The following is a 14,028-nucleotide window of genomic DNA, read 5'->3' as shown; positions in this document are numbered from 1 at the left end:
ACACCCCCACACTGCAGCTATTGCAAACGGTTTATTGACTGACAGCGGCTTCCCCACCCAGCGAGTGGCTCGGCCCTGCAGTCCCGCGGGGAGGGCGCAGCCCCAGGGCGGGAAGAACCTGGGGGGCAGGGGCCACAGGGAGCGACTTGGTCCTTCCATCCCTGTGTCCTGTGCCCTAGAGCGGGTCCTCCCGGCGGCGAGCGGCTGAGGCTGTTCTCCCCAAAGCTGGGCGGGGCTGATGGGAACCCAAGGCTCCGTCTCCTCCAGCTGCAGCCCCCACGGGCCCAGGATGGGCTACGGGGCCCCCCCCACACCCCACAATCAGTCCTCAGCCAACCACCCTGCTCCCCGCAGCAGAGACGGGGAGGCAGGACAGGAGCTGCCCAGGACAGGGCAGCATCCCAGCAGCTCCCGCAAGACCCGCCCCAGGGGTGACTTGGAGAAGCAGGAGCAGCCCCCCACTTCCAGCCCCTGCCCCCCACCCTAGGGCCCCCTGCTCCAGCCCCTGCAGCGCTGACAGGGACCCAGCGGTGACAGGCTGGGGCTGCCCTCGCGCCAGGCCCCTGCGCCGGGGCACGGGCCAGAACCGACAGGTGCGTTGGGGCTGGCGCCAGCTCCTCACCCCTAGCTACAGCCGCCTACACCCTGGGCAGCAGCGAAGGGAAGGGAAGCCTCCCCCCACCCACCGCGGGGGTGCTCGTGGGGGGGGGGGGGGCAGTGCGGAAACAGAGCGACGTCCGGGCGTGACCAGCCTCCCTGGCACCAGGCCCCGCGGCGCGGCCTCAGAACACACCTGGGGAAGAAGCAGAGGGGACAGGGACGGGCATGAATCAAGCGCCGTGAGCATGTGCCAGCCAGCGAGCGTGCAGGTGAGGACACCATCGCCCCACGGGGCCCGGCCCGGCCCGGCCTGGCCCGGGGCTCTGCCCGCCGGGGGCTGGACCGGGCAAGGAGGGGGTGAACGGGCAGCTGCTCAGGGCAGGGTCTATGACCTCCCCCCCAGCCCCCAGGCTCGGGGTACAGGGGAGCGGGTCCTACTCACCCCTGGGCACCACAGGGGCTGGGCCCAGCGAGCAGCATCACCGGAGCTGAGCCGCCCCCCCCATCCTGGAAACCCTGGTGGGGGGTGGGGTGTCCCTGCCCCCCAGCCCCTTTATAGATTGGGGGTGTAGGACACCCCCTGGGGTCTCGCCCGCTGGGGGAGGGGGAGGAGCTGGAGGGAGGGCGCCCAGCCCCTCGCTACTCCCCGCTGGGTTGCCCCGGCCTGCGGGTGGATGGTGCCCTGGCCATCGCCATGGAGGGCCCAGACAAGGGCTGCAGCCGGAGGATGCACAGCGGTGACAGTGAAAGCACGTCGCCCCCCCAGCACCCCCTTACCTGCCTCCCACGGGCCCTCTGCCCCACCCCCGCGCATGCCCTGTGCCCCCCACCCCCTCGCTGGCAGGGAGGCCCCAGCCCCCTGGGGCAGGGGGGAAAGGGCCCAGCCCAGGAGAGGGGCTGCTGGGAGGAGACCTTTGGGCAGGCTGACCCCCACCCCCCCTGGCAGGGGCTGGAGAAGGGGCTGCCCCATTCCCGGGGGCCTCTTGCCCCTGGCTCACAGCCCAGCAGAGGCTGGGCCTACGGCGGGCAGTGCCAGGCCAGGTCCCACCCACAGAGCCCCCCAGCGCAGACCCTGCCCCACACCCCACCCCAGCCTGGCTCTGGGCAGGGGGTTGGGGTGAGGAGGGACACAGAAGTTATGCCCGGAGCATCAGGGCAGCCCCCGTGCAGCCAGGCCTGGCCGGGGCAGCGACACCCCAGCCTGGCTCCCCCCTTCCAGGCAGGGACTCAGGGAGCCCTGGCCCCCCCCCCATCTGCACCCCACAGCTCACAGCTTCCTGGCCACGCCCAGCCCGGCTGGCCCCCCACAGCCCATCAAACCGCTGGCACTGGGGCCCTGCTCCCATTTGAACCCTGGTCGTGAGTGGTGTAAGCTGGGACCCCCCCCGCGGCACCAGGCTCCCCCCCAGCAGAGCCAAGAGCAACCCAGGGGCTGGGGCAGCTGTAAGCCCGTGCCAGGCCTGGCAGCCGCACGCCCAGCCGCGCCAGGGGGGGGATGCATGGCATGAACAGGCAGCTGAGTGTGATGCAGCAGGGGTGAGGGGCGCCTGGGGCAATGGGACCCCACGCCCTCCCTGGGGCAGGGAGGCCGGGCAGGCCCTGGCGGCTCTGTTCCTGCCTCACTCAATGACACCAGGACAGAGGGAGGCTCCGCTCCTGCCGTTTACTGAGCCCCCCCGGCCCGCGGGACTCCCCGGCGGCTCCTCTCGGCCCGGCTCAGAGCAGGCAGCAGTGGGATTGCTTCTGCTTGGGGACGGGCCCCTGCCCCGCCTCTGCCCCCTCCTGCCCTGCCCCTGCCCCTGCCCCCGGGCTCCGCGTTCTCCTGCTTCCCTGGCTGCCCGCGGGCGGGGTCCGGGGCACCTGGCCCCCCCCCGGCGCCTCCTGGCCCGCTGCCGGCTGGGCGCCGGGCGGCTGTCTGCCGGCACCACGCGCACCTGCTCTGTGCTGCCCCCCGGCCTCCATCTCCGACAGGCTGTAGGCCATGGCCAGCTGCAGGTCCTCGTCCTCCTCCTCGCTGTCCGTGTACAGGCAGACGGGGGACGAGCTGCGGGGCCGCGGCGGGGCGCGGGGCGAGTGTGAGGGCGAGGCCCGGCCCGGCAGGGCCTGCTGCTCCCGGCGGCTCAGCTCCAGCCCCAGCGCCAGATCGTCAGGGACCCCTGGGAGGAGTGGGATAAAGTCAGGCCAGAGCCTGAGCCCTGGAAGGCCAAAAGCCTGGTTCCTGCAAGCAGGGGAGAGGTGATTGCAGGGCAATTAGAGACACCTGGACCCAATGAAGGGCCAGTCCAGGTGTACTTAACCCTGCCCTCCCTAAGGGAAGGGGAAAAGCACAGGAGGAGGAAGCTGCCAGAAGGCTGGTAGCAGCTGGAGGAGAAACGTCCCCCTGGCCAGGCCAGGACACAGCGCTTCTCTGCAGCTGCAGAAGGAGAAAACCCCTGGCCCAGGCAGCAGAAGGAAGCTGGAGCAAGGTACCTCCCAGGGGAGACAGGGTTCCTGGGGACTCCCTGGCCCACTATGAGGGGTTGAAGTGTGAGACCCACTAGGGCGGAGCTGGCTGGGCCCATGGCTCCATCTCTTAGACCAGCAAAGGCCCAGCCCAGGCACTGGATCGGGCCCTAGAGACCCGAGTTCAATTCCTGCCCCGGCTGCCCCCAGGCCAGTCATGTGAGCTGTCTGGGAGCCGCTGTCTGAAGAGGGAAGAAGCCCCCACCTCCTGACCCACCTCCAAGGGGGCAGGGCTCTGCCAACCCACAGAGAGATCTCCTCTCACACAAGGGCCCCCAGAGCGCCCCCCCCCCCCCCCAGCTGGATGCATGTCCCAGGCACCCCTCACTCCTCACCGTTCACCTGGATGGATTTCAGCTCCCCGTCCTCTTCCACTTCCACCCGCTCCTGCCCGTTCTCAACGATCCTGGGGAGAGCGCGAGGGAGCAGGGGTCACCCAGCCCGCCGGGGCAGCCCCCATGGGGAGCCGGGGACCCCTGCACCCGCTGGGCGCACAGCCCAGGAATTCCCCATTCTGAGCGGGGGGGGCTCTGCCCCACCGCGGGGTCCTGTGCCCTCCAGCGTCAGCTACGCTCCCGGGGGCGCAGGCCCAGGTTAACTCAAGCGGCTGGTTGATTTAAAGGGCTGTCCCATTGAAATGGAACAACCGACTGAGGGCTGTAACAGGGGAGGGGTCACCTAGCAACCAAGCTCCCAGCTAGGACTCTGGGTGCCCAGGCTGGGGCCGATCAGGGTGTCACCCGAGGGAGGGGCTGGGAGGTTATGAAGGGCAGAAGCTGCTGTTTGGGCTGGGTCTTTGGCTGTTTTCAGCTGGTGCAGGGGGAGCCAGGGGGACCCCACCTGAACACAGCCGGAGCCCAGGAAGGGGGGGCAAGCGAGGGGCTCTGCAGTCAGGGGTTCCTGTTCTCTCTCTGATCTGGATGTGCTTGGGCTCTCCTGGAGAGAGTACTCCGACTTGGAAAAGAAACAACTAAGGGGACATGACGGAGGGCTACGAAATCATGACTGGTGTGGAGAACGTGAACAAGGAAGTGTTATGTACTCCTTCCATGACACCAGAACCAGGGCCTCACCCAATGAAATCAATAGGCAGCAGGTTTAAAGCGAACACAAGGAAGCATTTCTTCACACAAGGCACAGGTAACCTGTGGAACTCCTTGCCAGAGGATGTTAAGAAGGCCAAGACTATAACAGGGTTCAAAAAAGACCCAGCTAAGTCCATGCAGGACAGGTCCAGCAATGGCTATTAGCCAGGCTGGGCAGGGACTGCTGTTTGCCAGAGGCCGGGAATGGGTGACGGGATGTTCCCTGTTCTGTTCATTCCCTCTGCAGCACCTGGCGCTGGCCACAGTGGGAGGCCTGGACTCTGGGCTGGATGAACCGTTGGGCTGACCCAGTGCGACCGTTCTCAGGTCAGCACAAGAGCAATGGCACCAGGCACCTATGCCACACTCACCAGCTGACCCGAGGGCTCCTGAGGGGAGGCGCCTGAGGGGTCAGCGTGGTCCCAGGGGCTGGGCAGCTCTCAGGAGGGGGTGCTAGTCAGCGGGCCTGTGCCCAAGAGTGTGCCAAAGGACCCCGAGACAGGGGCAGGGGCAGGGCGCCTTCCCAGCCCTCTGGTGCGTGGCCAAGAGGGGGTGCTCTGCGGGAAGCGAGGACACCCCCCACCCAGCAGCTGTAGCTAGGTGCTGGTTCTCCATGTGAACCGTGGGGGGTTCCTCCGATCCAGAGGGAAAACCCAGTGCAGACCGGCTGCAGCAGCGTCCCCGCAAGGCGAGAGTGGGCATGGCCCCCACCCGGCACTGCCCTCGCTGTTATCTGCCAGGACCTCGGCCGGGCTGGGTCTGCAGCAGGATCACCCACACGTTCCCCACAGCCGTGCGCCTCGCACCAGCCTCAGCCGGGAGGACGTGGCCTCAGCATGACCCAAGGAGCCCTGGCTGCATGGAGAGGTACAGGGACCCCCTGCTTCACCAAATGGGGCCTCTGCTGAAAGGCCGTGTCACACGGCTCCTCACAACCGCTGCGGGGCCGGAGAAGACGTGGGGCGCTGGGTATGCGCTGGACAGGAACATGCGTGCTCCAGTCCGGACTGCAGGGGGAATGTCCCGCTGCTCTTGGATCCTTCCCGCACGTGTGTGGCGAAACCAAGGGGAGCGAGGCCTGCACGCTACGCTGAGCGGGGGAGTCTCGCAAGCTGGTGGTGCTGCCCCTGCGGGAACAGAGGATCTGCGAGCCCTGGGAGTGTCCGGCGGAGCAGGGGCTGGACACTCCAGAGAGATGCTCCGGGGCACGGGGTGCCTGTTGCTAACCTATGCGGAGAGGGCCAGGCCTGCGGGAGCCTGGGAGGCAAGGCTCGGGCTGGGGCAGGCATGACCCAGGTTCCCTCCCCCTAAGGGCAGGGGGGAGCGAGGCGCCTCACAGCCCTGGGTACCCTGGGAAGGGTCACGCTCCGGCTCCCGCCAACTCAGCAGCCTCGGAGGAGAGGAGAGCAGGTGCCAGGTCCTGGCCATGCCCTGGGGGAAGGGAGCAGCCTGGACCGACAGTGGGTGGTGGGACCCCAGCCTGGCAGGCCCCGTGGCCTGGTCTCCTGGAGCAGCTGCCGTGGTGCTGGGAGACAGGCTGGCTTGGCCAGTCAGCGCCGCCCCCCCTACCTCTTTGTGGTGATGCGTTTGCCGTTGACGAAGGTGGTGGAGGTGGAAACCGAGCGGAAGCCGATTCCTGGCTCAGCGCCAGGGCTGAAGGACGAGGAGAAGAAATCTGAAAAACAGGGCGGCAGCCTCACTGCAGAACCCCCTCCAGCCCAGGCCCAGGGAGCCCCGCGGGATCGCAGCGGTTCCCATGGCCGGGCGGGAGCGGGTGACAGGGTGGCCATGGGTCAGCCGGGGATGCACCGCAGGGCGGGTGTGAAACTCGGAGAGGAAATGTTCGTCCGGGATCGCAGGGCGAGACTGTTCCTGGGTCACAGGAGCCGAGAGGGGAGAAGATGTGGGAACCAGGGCGAGGAGGTTTTTGGGCCGGGCTGGGGGGCAGAAAGAGAAAGCCAGACCTGGGACCACCTGGGAGCCTTCTCTGGCGGGGGGACAGTGCTGGCCAGCAGGATGAGGGAAGCGGGGATGGGCAAGCTGCCCCTACCTGAGGATGCCGGGAAGGAGAAGAAGGAGCCTGGTCCGGGGTGTCGGGGGCCAGCTCCCCGCAGCTCTGAGAATGGCAGCATCTCCTCTGGAAGGCAGAGAGCGAGGTGTGAGCGCCGGAGCACAGACAGCCCAGCCCGGGGCAGGCACCAAAGGGGCTCTGCGGGATGGTCGCTGGGTGTCTGCAGTTAGCACCAGCGGCCACCACATCAGGAGAGCAGCAGCCAGGAGCTAAGCAGCAGAATCACATCCTCCCTGCACGACACGGCCGTATCAGGCTGGCCAGGCAGGACTCATGGCTCTTCACCCTTCCTCGCAGAACAGCCCCTCCGTGCTCCGGTCGTCCTGCCCTGGGGACTGCTCCCATGTCGCAGCGCCCCGGACGCTCTCCCCCCACGGCCCTGGAGCCAATCCGCCCTGCAGCGCCTTTGTTTACCAGCATCTCCAGGCACCTCCCCTGCTCCCAGCCCTGCATCGCTCTGGCAGCAGCAGGACCAGCATCTGCTAGCACCAGGCCCGCTGAGAGAGTCCCCGGCCGGCATGGCCAGCTCCCCCATCACTTCCTTCCTGGCTCCCGTGGAGCAGGCACAGGCGGAAGCAGGAGCAGCAAAGCCAGAGGTCTGCTGCGCCCGCTGGCAGGCAGGGAGCCGCTCACGGCAGAAGGTCCCGTACTGAGCACACGGCACCAGGCAGCTCAAACTCAGCCCCTCACCGCTTGAGTCGAAGGTGACTCTCCACAAGCTTTCAGCAGTACAGGGCCCGTGACACACAACTCGGTCTCCGGCAGAGGCATCTTTGGCCAATCCCCATGTCACATTCCCTCGCCCGCTTCTCTGGCTGCAAAGAATGTAACTGTGTGCCGGCTCGGGCGCCCGCCCCCCCTCCATCCCCCAGAGCGCCCCGCGAGAGCCGGGGGCTGGAGCTCACCGAAGAGGTCAGCGAAGGGATCTCGCCCGCCGAAGAACTCCCGGAAGACGTCGTGGGCGCTGCGGAAGGTGAAGGTGAATTCGGGGACGTCTGCGTTGGCCCTGGATCCACCAGGCCCTGCTGGGGAAAAGCAGAGACAGGATGCTACTGCCTGGACCCTGCTCTGGAGCCGAGTGAGAGACAGTCAGGCTGGGGTCCCCGGCCCCCGGGCGCCCACATGGGGGGAAAGGGTAACACTTTACTGGGGCCTGGAGGCCCTGGGGGGCCCGGCCCAGGCTGCAACCCCCATTACCGGGGCATTGAGACGAGCCCTGGGGAAACCACAGGCCCCAGCATGCAATGGGGCACGAGGCATCCCCAGCACCGCTCTGGCCTGGGTCCCTCTGCGCTTATTCGTTGTGGGCGAAATCTGCCCGAGCCAAGAGCCAGCGCCTGGCCCGGGTGCAAATTCCACCCTGCTGCGCTGCTCAGGCTACGTCTACACAGGTGCCGTGGGTGCAGGGGCAGGGTGCGCCGCAGCGCGAGGCTGAGGCAGGCAGTGGAGGCCGACGGAGTCGCAGTGTAGACACGGGAGGCACTGCTGGGGCGGGTAGGGGGCCAGGCTGGGTCCGTGCCCGGGGCGCTCAGCCGCGTGGGGCACTTCACTCAACGCGCCAAAGCCATTTAGACCCAGGCTCCGGCAGCGGGCGGCCGTCCCTGACACGCCGCCTGCCCTTCGACTCCCTGCCAAAGCAGGGTCTGCCGCTCTCCGCTGCAGAGGGGGCCTGAGCACACCACACAGCAACACCGGCTGTGGCTGTCAGACTGTTTCTGGTCCCTCTGCCCAGTTTTTAAGGAGCCAGGTCCCCATTTCAGCTGCAGCAGGACAGGATCCGCCCCCCGGACGGCTGGCTCACCTGCACCCAGGAGCCCTTCCTTGCCATAGCGGTCGTAGATGTCGCGCTTTTCCTCTGCGGGGAGAAGAGGGGAGTGTTAGCTGGCCCCGCTGCGCTAGCAGGCCTGGAGAGGGGGCGTGCCCCGGCTAGGCAGGAGCATGGCTGTGCAGGTGGGGGGCACCTCCCTGCGACAGGCAAAGCGAGACGGAGGCGAGGGATGGCCTGCGTGGGCAGGCAGCGCTGCCAGCTCCCAGGCCCCTGGGATTATTTTTAAAGCCCCAGCTCCCGGAGTCATGGAACGGGGCGAGACTCTCGGCTCTCGCCTACACTGCCATCGCTTTCTCCCCTTCCTGGCTGCAGAGCAAAGCCTGAGACTGCGACCCCTCAGGGCTCAGACAGGAGCGCGCCGAAGAGAACCCAACACTTGCTTTGAAAAGCCTTGGGATTTTTGAGCCAGTCTCGGGGCTCTGGAACGCTTGGGGCTGGGGACAGTGAGCGGTCCCTCCGCCAGGTCTCCAGGTGCCTCACGCCGGGCTCAGCGTCAGATCACGAAGGCTCCCAGGGACCTGAAGGACCTTCGTGATCTCGAGTCTGGGACTAACCCAGCCTGGAAGCTCGGGCTAGCTATCCGGGCCCGGGAGCTCAGCCAGGCCGGGGCAAGGGCCGCCAGCACTCCTGGTGTAAGAGTGGGTCTGTGGGGAATGAATGATTCCAGCAAGTCGTCTGCAATGCCAGGGGGTGGACAAAGCCAGAGACTCCTAATGAACCAGCCGCCCACTCCCAACTACCCTCTGGGGGGGCAAAGGAGCAGGAACCGGGGTGTGTGACGACAGAACAAAGGGCTAACGCGAGCCTCTCCTGCGAAGGGAGAGGGACGTAGCGAGGAAGAGACAGGGCCGGATGCCCGTCTTCCCCGGAGCTCCTCAAGGGGTGCAATGGGGACTCCTGGTGCAGGGCAGAGTGCCTGGGGCAGAGCGCACTGCGGGCCAGGGATCCTGGGCAGAGGGAGGGGCCCCTTGGGCCCGTCAGCCATGAGCCAGAGCAGCCACGATGCACCCCTTGCCCCACACCCAGCACAGGACGCACAGCGGCTGGAGGCTGTTTGCAAAGGGCCGTCGCAGGATCTGCTCCTCTAACGGGCAAGGAAACAAGGCAGTGGCAGCATCACCATCACCATCCTGCCAGGTCAGCTCTTCCCCCAGTCCCAGGGGCGCACACAGGCCTGGGATCGACAGAGACACCCCCCCCCCGCCCCCCCGTCCCCTGGACAGCAGCTCCCCTGACACGCGGACGTGCACAGCGACAAACTGGAGCACCAGTGGCTCGGGGGCCGTCCGGCTGGAGAGGACCGGGGGGTCCTAGCAGATCACAACTGTCCGCAACGGGACGCAGCTACGGGAAGGCTGACGGCCTCCTGGGGCGTATAAACCGGAGCGTCGCCGGCAGGGCACAGGAGGTCATCGCCCTGCTCTGCTCTGCACGGGGGAAACCGCAGCGGCTGGACTGCGGCCAGCTCAGGGAAGAGGTGAACAAATCGGGCAGTCCAGAGGAAAGCGACAGAAGCGGTGAAAGGTTCAGAAAAGCTGCCCCGGGGGAAAGGTTGAAAACCGAGCACGTCTAGCCTGGAGACAAATGCCAGGGACTGGTGGGGACGCTGCATGCCGAGGCCGAGCCCTGACCCAGGCATGAGCCGAGCCCACGTTCCGGCCACACGCAAGCCAGCCAGACTCGGCTCAGCAAGCCCTCGGGACCGGGGTCCTCGCGCCCCTGCTGGGCCTGCTGTGACACGGGTCCAAGCCCTGTCATTCGGCTGTGTGGACGCAGCCCCCGCGACAGAGCCGTGTCAGGTCTGCATGGTGCAGCCTGGCTGGGAGACCGGGCTCCAGAAGCGGTGAGCCCCGGATTGCCGTGCAGTTCAGATGCTCAGGCACGGGCTTAGAAACACCGAGCCCCCGCCCAGCCCCAGGTTTACACTGCAGGGTAGACTCAGCCCCGCCACTGTCCCGCCACTAAAGGCTGGACAGGAAGAAAGACGCTGAATCTGCAGCAGGGGGGGCTTAGGTGAGCGACCGGGGGAAACGTTCCAACTCTCAGGGCCGTGATGCTCTGGAGCAGCCGTCCCGGGGGGCTGGGGAATCCCGATCCCTGCAGGTTTTGAGGGAGGGTCTAGGATTCCTTGGTCCTGCCTCGTGCAGCGGGCTGGACGAGCCGACTGCATGGGGTCCCTTCCCCCCCAGACATAGAATCATAGACATCTGAGCTCAAAGCAGGTGCCCTGTAGCAAAGCCACCACCTCACTTCCAGTGCTTCACCACCCTCCCGTAAAAAACTTTTTCCTACAGCACTTCAGGTGCCCTGTACCGACAGCACTTCATACGCCTCCGCGATCTCTTTGAACTTCCGCTCGGCGTCTTCCTTGTTCTCGGGGTTTTTATCCGGGTGCCATTTCAGCGCCGCCTTCCTGTACCTGCGCAGACCCAGAGACAGGCAGTGACACTGACCCCCGGCCAGCCCGCCCTGAGAGCCATCGACTGCGCGAGGTTTCCACCAGGGCAGCTTCACCCAGGGGAAGAGTCTGTCAGCTCCACGGCACCGCCTCTAACCCAAGCCCCCAGGCATGTCCAGGCCTGGGGCTGATCTGTCGTGGTCGCCCCTAGATACCCCTTCGAAATCGGGGGGGAGGGGGCATCGGGGCAGGTGATGGGCAGGCCAGGGCGTGAGGCAGGCAGCCTCTGCTACCGTCGCACAGATGTGGCAGTGAGCCCGAGGGGGAAAGGGACTTGACCAAGATCACGGCAGGTCAGTGGCAGAGCTGGGCCAGAACCCATGTCTCCCGGCACCCGTCCCGGGCACTGCCCGCCAGAGCACGCGGCCCCTCGAGCGCTCGGCCAGCATCCCATCTGACGCCTCAGCCTGCGCTGCGCTGCGCTCGCAGGGAGCATGGCCATTCTCCGGCACAGGCAGCAGGGCCGAGCCGGGAGGTGGAGGAGGGCCAGGACTTACGCCTTCTTGATGTCGTCCGAGGAGGCGTTTCGGGGCACGCCCAGCACGTCGTAGTACTCCACCATGGCGCCTGTCCGTCCGTCCGGCCGTCCAGCCTGCAGGAGCCAGCGGTGCAACTGGGGAGAAAAGGCAACTGTCACGCAGGTGTGGAGAGCGCAGAGAGCCCCCAGGACGGCGCGGGTGCTGCAGATTGATGCCCTCAGGACGCAGCTGGGGGACAACCAGCCAGAAACACCCGTCCGTCTCCAGGTCCCGAAAAGCAGTGACAGAGTCCGTCTGCCGCCTGCCAGAGGGGCCAACTCTGCAACCCCCCCCGCCTCTCGCCCCAGCACGGCACACCCAGCCACACGGCTCCCCGGCCCAGACACCCACTGGGGCCCGATTCCTAGCCACCAGCTCCAGTGTCCCCCCCTCCCCTGTGTACAGGGCCCCAGGATCCGCGTGTCCCTGCCTAGCTGCAGGTCTGTCTGTCTGTCTGTCTCCCAGTGGCTGGGCTCTCCTGTACCGAGCAGCACGTCTAAGCCCCAGGATGGGGTCTCCCCTTCGCACCCCCGGCTGGCTCTGGGTCTGGCACTGGCACTGCTGGCCCCCGCCCTGGCCCCAGGCAGGGCAGCAGGAATGCTGGAGGGTTATTTGCGGGCTGCCACCCACGGCAGGGCGCTTGCCTCTGTCACAGCCCGTGCGCAGGGACGGCACCAGCTGCAGATTCTTAAAGGGACCCTGCCCCTTGGCACCCCGCAGGGTGGGCACATGGGACATGGGGTCACACGGCCCCACCCCTCCCAGAGCCACTGGGGGCAGGGAGGGCTGGGCTAGGCTCAGTCTATGCCACCGCATCCCCCTGGGACACCCGTGTCTCTCTCTTGCTGGGTGCTGTGGGGCAGGGACCACACCCTCTGGGAGCTGAAGAGAGGCGCCTCCCCACCAGATGTTTGTTCTGCCCCTCTCTGACCCCCCCCCCCCCATTCTCTCTCTCCGCTACGGGGCTCCCTGCCCAAAGGGAGACACGCCAGGGCCAGCCCCACCCCCACCCCCACCGCTGGCTCTTCTGGGAGCTGGGTGGCAGGAGCAGCAAAGGGGAATAGATCAGGCTGGCTGTTTATCCCACCCCCCCCCTGTCCCTGGAAGCGCCCAGCTGCCTCAAGCACCCCACCCCCAGGGCTTATCTCTTCCGTGAGCGCCGCAACAACTGGGGTGGGGGTCTCTGGGGCCAGCATTCGGGCACCCCCTTGGCACGTACCTCCCCCCCACCTGTTGCCTTCCTGGGCTGGGCTCCTGCACTGGGGCGGTGACGAGGTGACTTCCCTGCTTGAACCCGCACCGCAGCCGGGCTGGAGAGGGAGCGGCCAGCGCCGGCAGCACCAGACCATGGGCCCTGGCCCCGCAGAACACCCAGGGACAAGGCGAGCGCCCCCTTCGGCAAATCTCTGCAGCCCAGCTCTTGGCCTCGGGAGCTGGGGGCCAAAGGCCTGGCCCGGGTCAAAGCGTCTCACCCTGGGCCCGTAGGCGAGGCTGCAGAGAAGCCCCCCCCCGGCTGGCCAGGACCACTGCGGGCTGCGTAGTGAGCAGGAGAAGAGAACAAGGACGCTCCCGTGAGGACAAAGCAGGGCCTGTCCAGCTCCCCTGGGAGCCCTGGACGCGGGGCCCAGCCCTGCCCTGGTCAGCGGCGACAGCCCAAAGAGCTTAGCAGCTCCTATCAACACCTAATCCGGCTGACACGGGGAGCAAGAATAGCTCTGCAGCCAGCGGCCCAGGGACGTCCCCCCACCGCCGATCCTGGCTGGGGTCGCAGGCGCCGGGCTCCTCGGGAAACCGGGTCCCTTGTTTACATGGAGGCCCTGGGGCCAGTTACTGAGTCTGAACCCTTCAGCCGCCATTTCCCCGCAGCAGCGAGTTCCACAGGTTAATTCGAGGCCGCAGCCTGCTCTGCTCCAACCTGGCCCGCACCCCACACGCCCCACGACCCACTCGACCGGCGCTGCTGAGATCATGACCCCGGGTCCAGGGCTCTGACCCCCCCCCCTCCCCCGAACCCCTCCCCGGCCTGTCTCGCCGCTGTGGGCCAGGTTGAGGGCTGCCCTCCCTTGTCCTCGCCCCCACCCACCCCTTCTCCCCCGGCCGGCTGCTGCCCCGGCCAGTCCCCCAGGCTGGTTCTCCAGGGTGCGCACGGCAGGGGCCGGCCCGGCCTTACCCCGCCTCGAGCTCCGGCTGCGGGCGAAGCCTTTTCTGCCCTTCGCCGCCCGTGCTCGCGGGGGGTCCCGGCCCCCAGCACGGGGCTCCCCCCGGCTCCCGGCCCCCCGCACGCCGCCTTCCCCCAGCCCAGCCCCGCTCCCCCTTTTATTCGCTTTTCCTTAACACGCAATTCTCGCTTTGCCCGGGGTGACGGGGGGTGACGGGGGGGCCGTTCCCCGCCCCCCGCCGGTGCTGTGCGGGGACACAGCCAGAGGGAAACTGAGGCAGGGCCGACCCCCAGGGACAGGGACGCCCCCCGGCCCGGGCTCCGGGGCTCGCCGCGGGACCAGGCGGGGGTTTCCCTGCAGCCCCCCCCCCGCGGGGCCCGGCCCCCCCGTACCTCGCTGCGCCCGGCCCGTCTGCACCGGCCCGTCCGCGCCGCAGCTGCGAACTGGGGGGCGGGGCAGGAGCTCGCCTGGGCTCGCCCGCCGCTGACTGACGGCTGATGCAGCCAATGGCGAGCTCGGCTCCGTTGTGACGTCAGAGCTGCGCACTCTCCGCCCGTGAGGTCATTGCAAAACAAGTTCGGCGCCAGCTGGCCACGGGCCCAACCCCGTCCCCTCGGGGCTCCCCCGCCCGGCCCACACAGGGACCCCCCCATGGGCGCCATGCACCCCGCGGGGCCTGTCGCAATGCACAGCGCCGAGCGCCGGGCCGGGCGTGAGGTCACCAGCTCGGCTTGCTCTCCCGGGGTGCTCCCAGGCGGGGGTTCAGGGCACTGCTGCGCGGCAGCTCACAGCAGCGGGGTCCAGCCA

The 14,028-nt window shown here is 67.7% G+C and overlaps 1 protein-coding gene across 1 annotated transcript; it reads right to left on the bottom strand.

Moving 5' to 3' along the window:
- Window positions 1–18: 18 nt before the first annotated feature.
- On the bottom strand, window positions 19–13,711 carry LOC137140793 (dnaJ homolog subfamily B member 2-like). The gene is made up of 11 exons (XM_067529426.1): window positions 13,614–13,711; window positions 11,042–11,157; window positions 10,400–10,505; window positions 9,213–9,216; window positions 8,060–8,113; window positions 7,164–7,280; window positions 6,238–6,324; window positions 5,757–5,862; window positions 3,438–3,508; window positions 2,535–2,756; window positions 19–793 (listed from the first exon to the last, which is right to left on the bottom strand). Exons 2-11 carry the CDS (start codon window positions 11,104–11,106, stop codon window positions 783–785), a joined length of 843 nt encoding a protein of 280 aa, XP_067385527.1. The 5' UTR covers window positions 11,107–11,157; window positions 13,614–13,711; the 3' UTR covers window positions 19–782.
- Window positions 13,712–14,028: the final 317 nt, after the last annotated feature.

The sequence above is a fragment of the Emydura macquarii genome, unplaced genomic scaffold (genome assembly GCF_026122565.2).
Source record: "Emydura macquarii macquarii isolate MOO-44397 ecotype Brisbane River unplaced genomic scaffold, CSIRO-AGI_Emac_v2 contig_2988, whole genome shotgun sequence".
NCBI classification, from domain to species: domain Eukaryota; kingdom Metazoa; phylum Chordata; order Testudines; family Chelidae; genus Emydura; species Emydura macquarii.
This window is presented reverse-complemented; position numbering and strand designations above follow the sequence as displayed.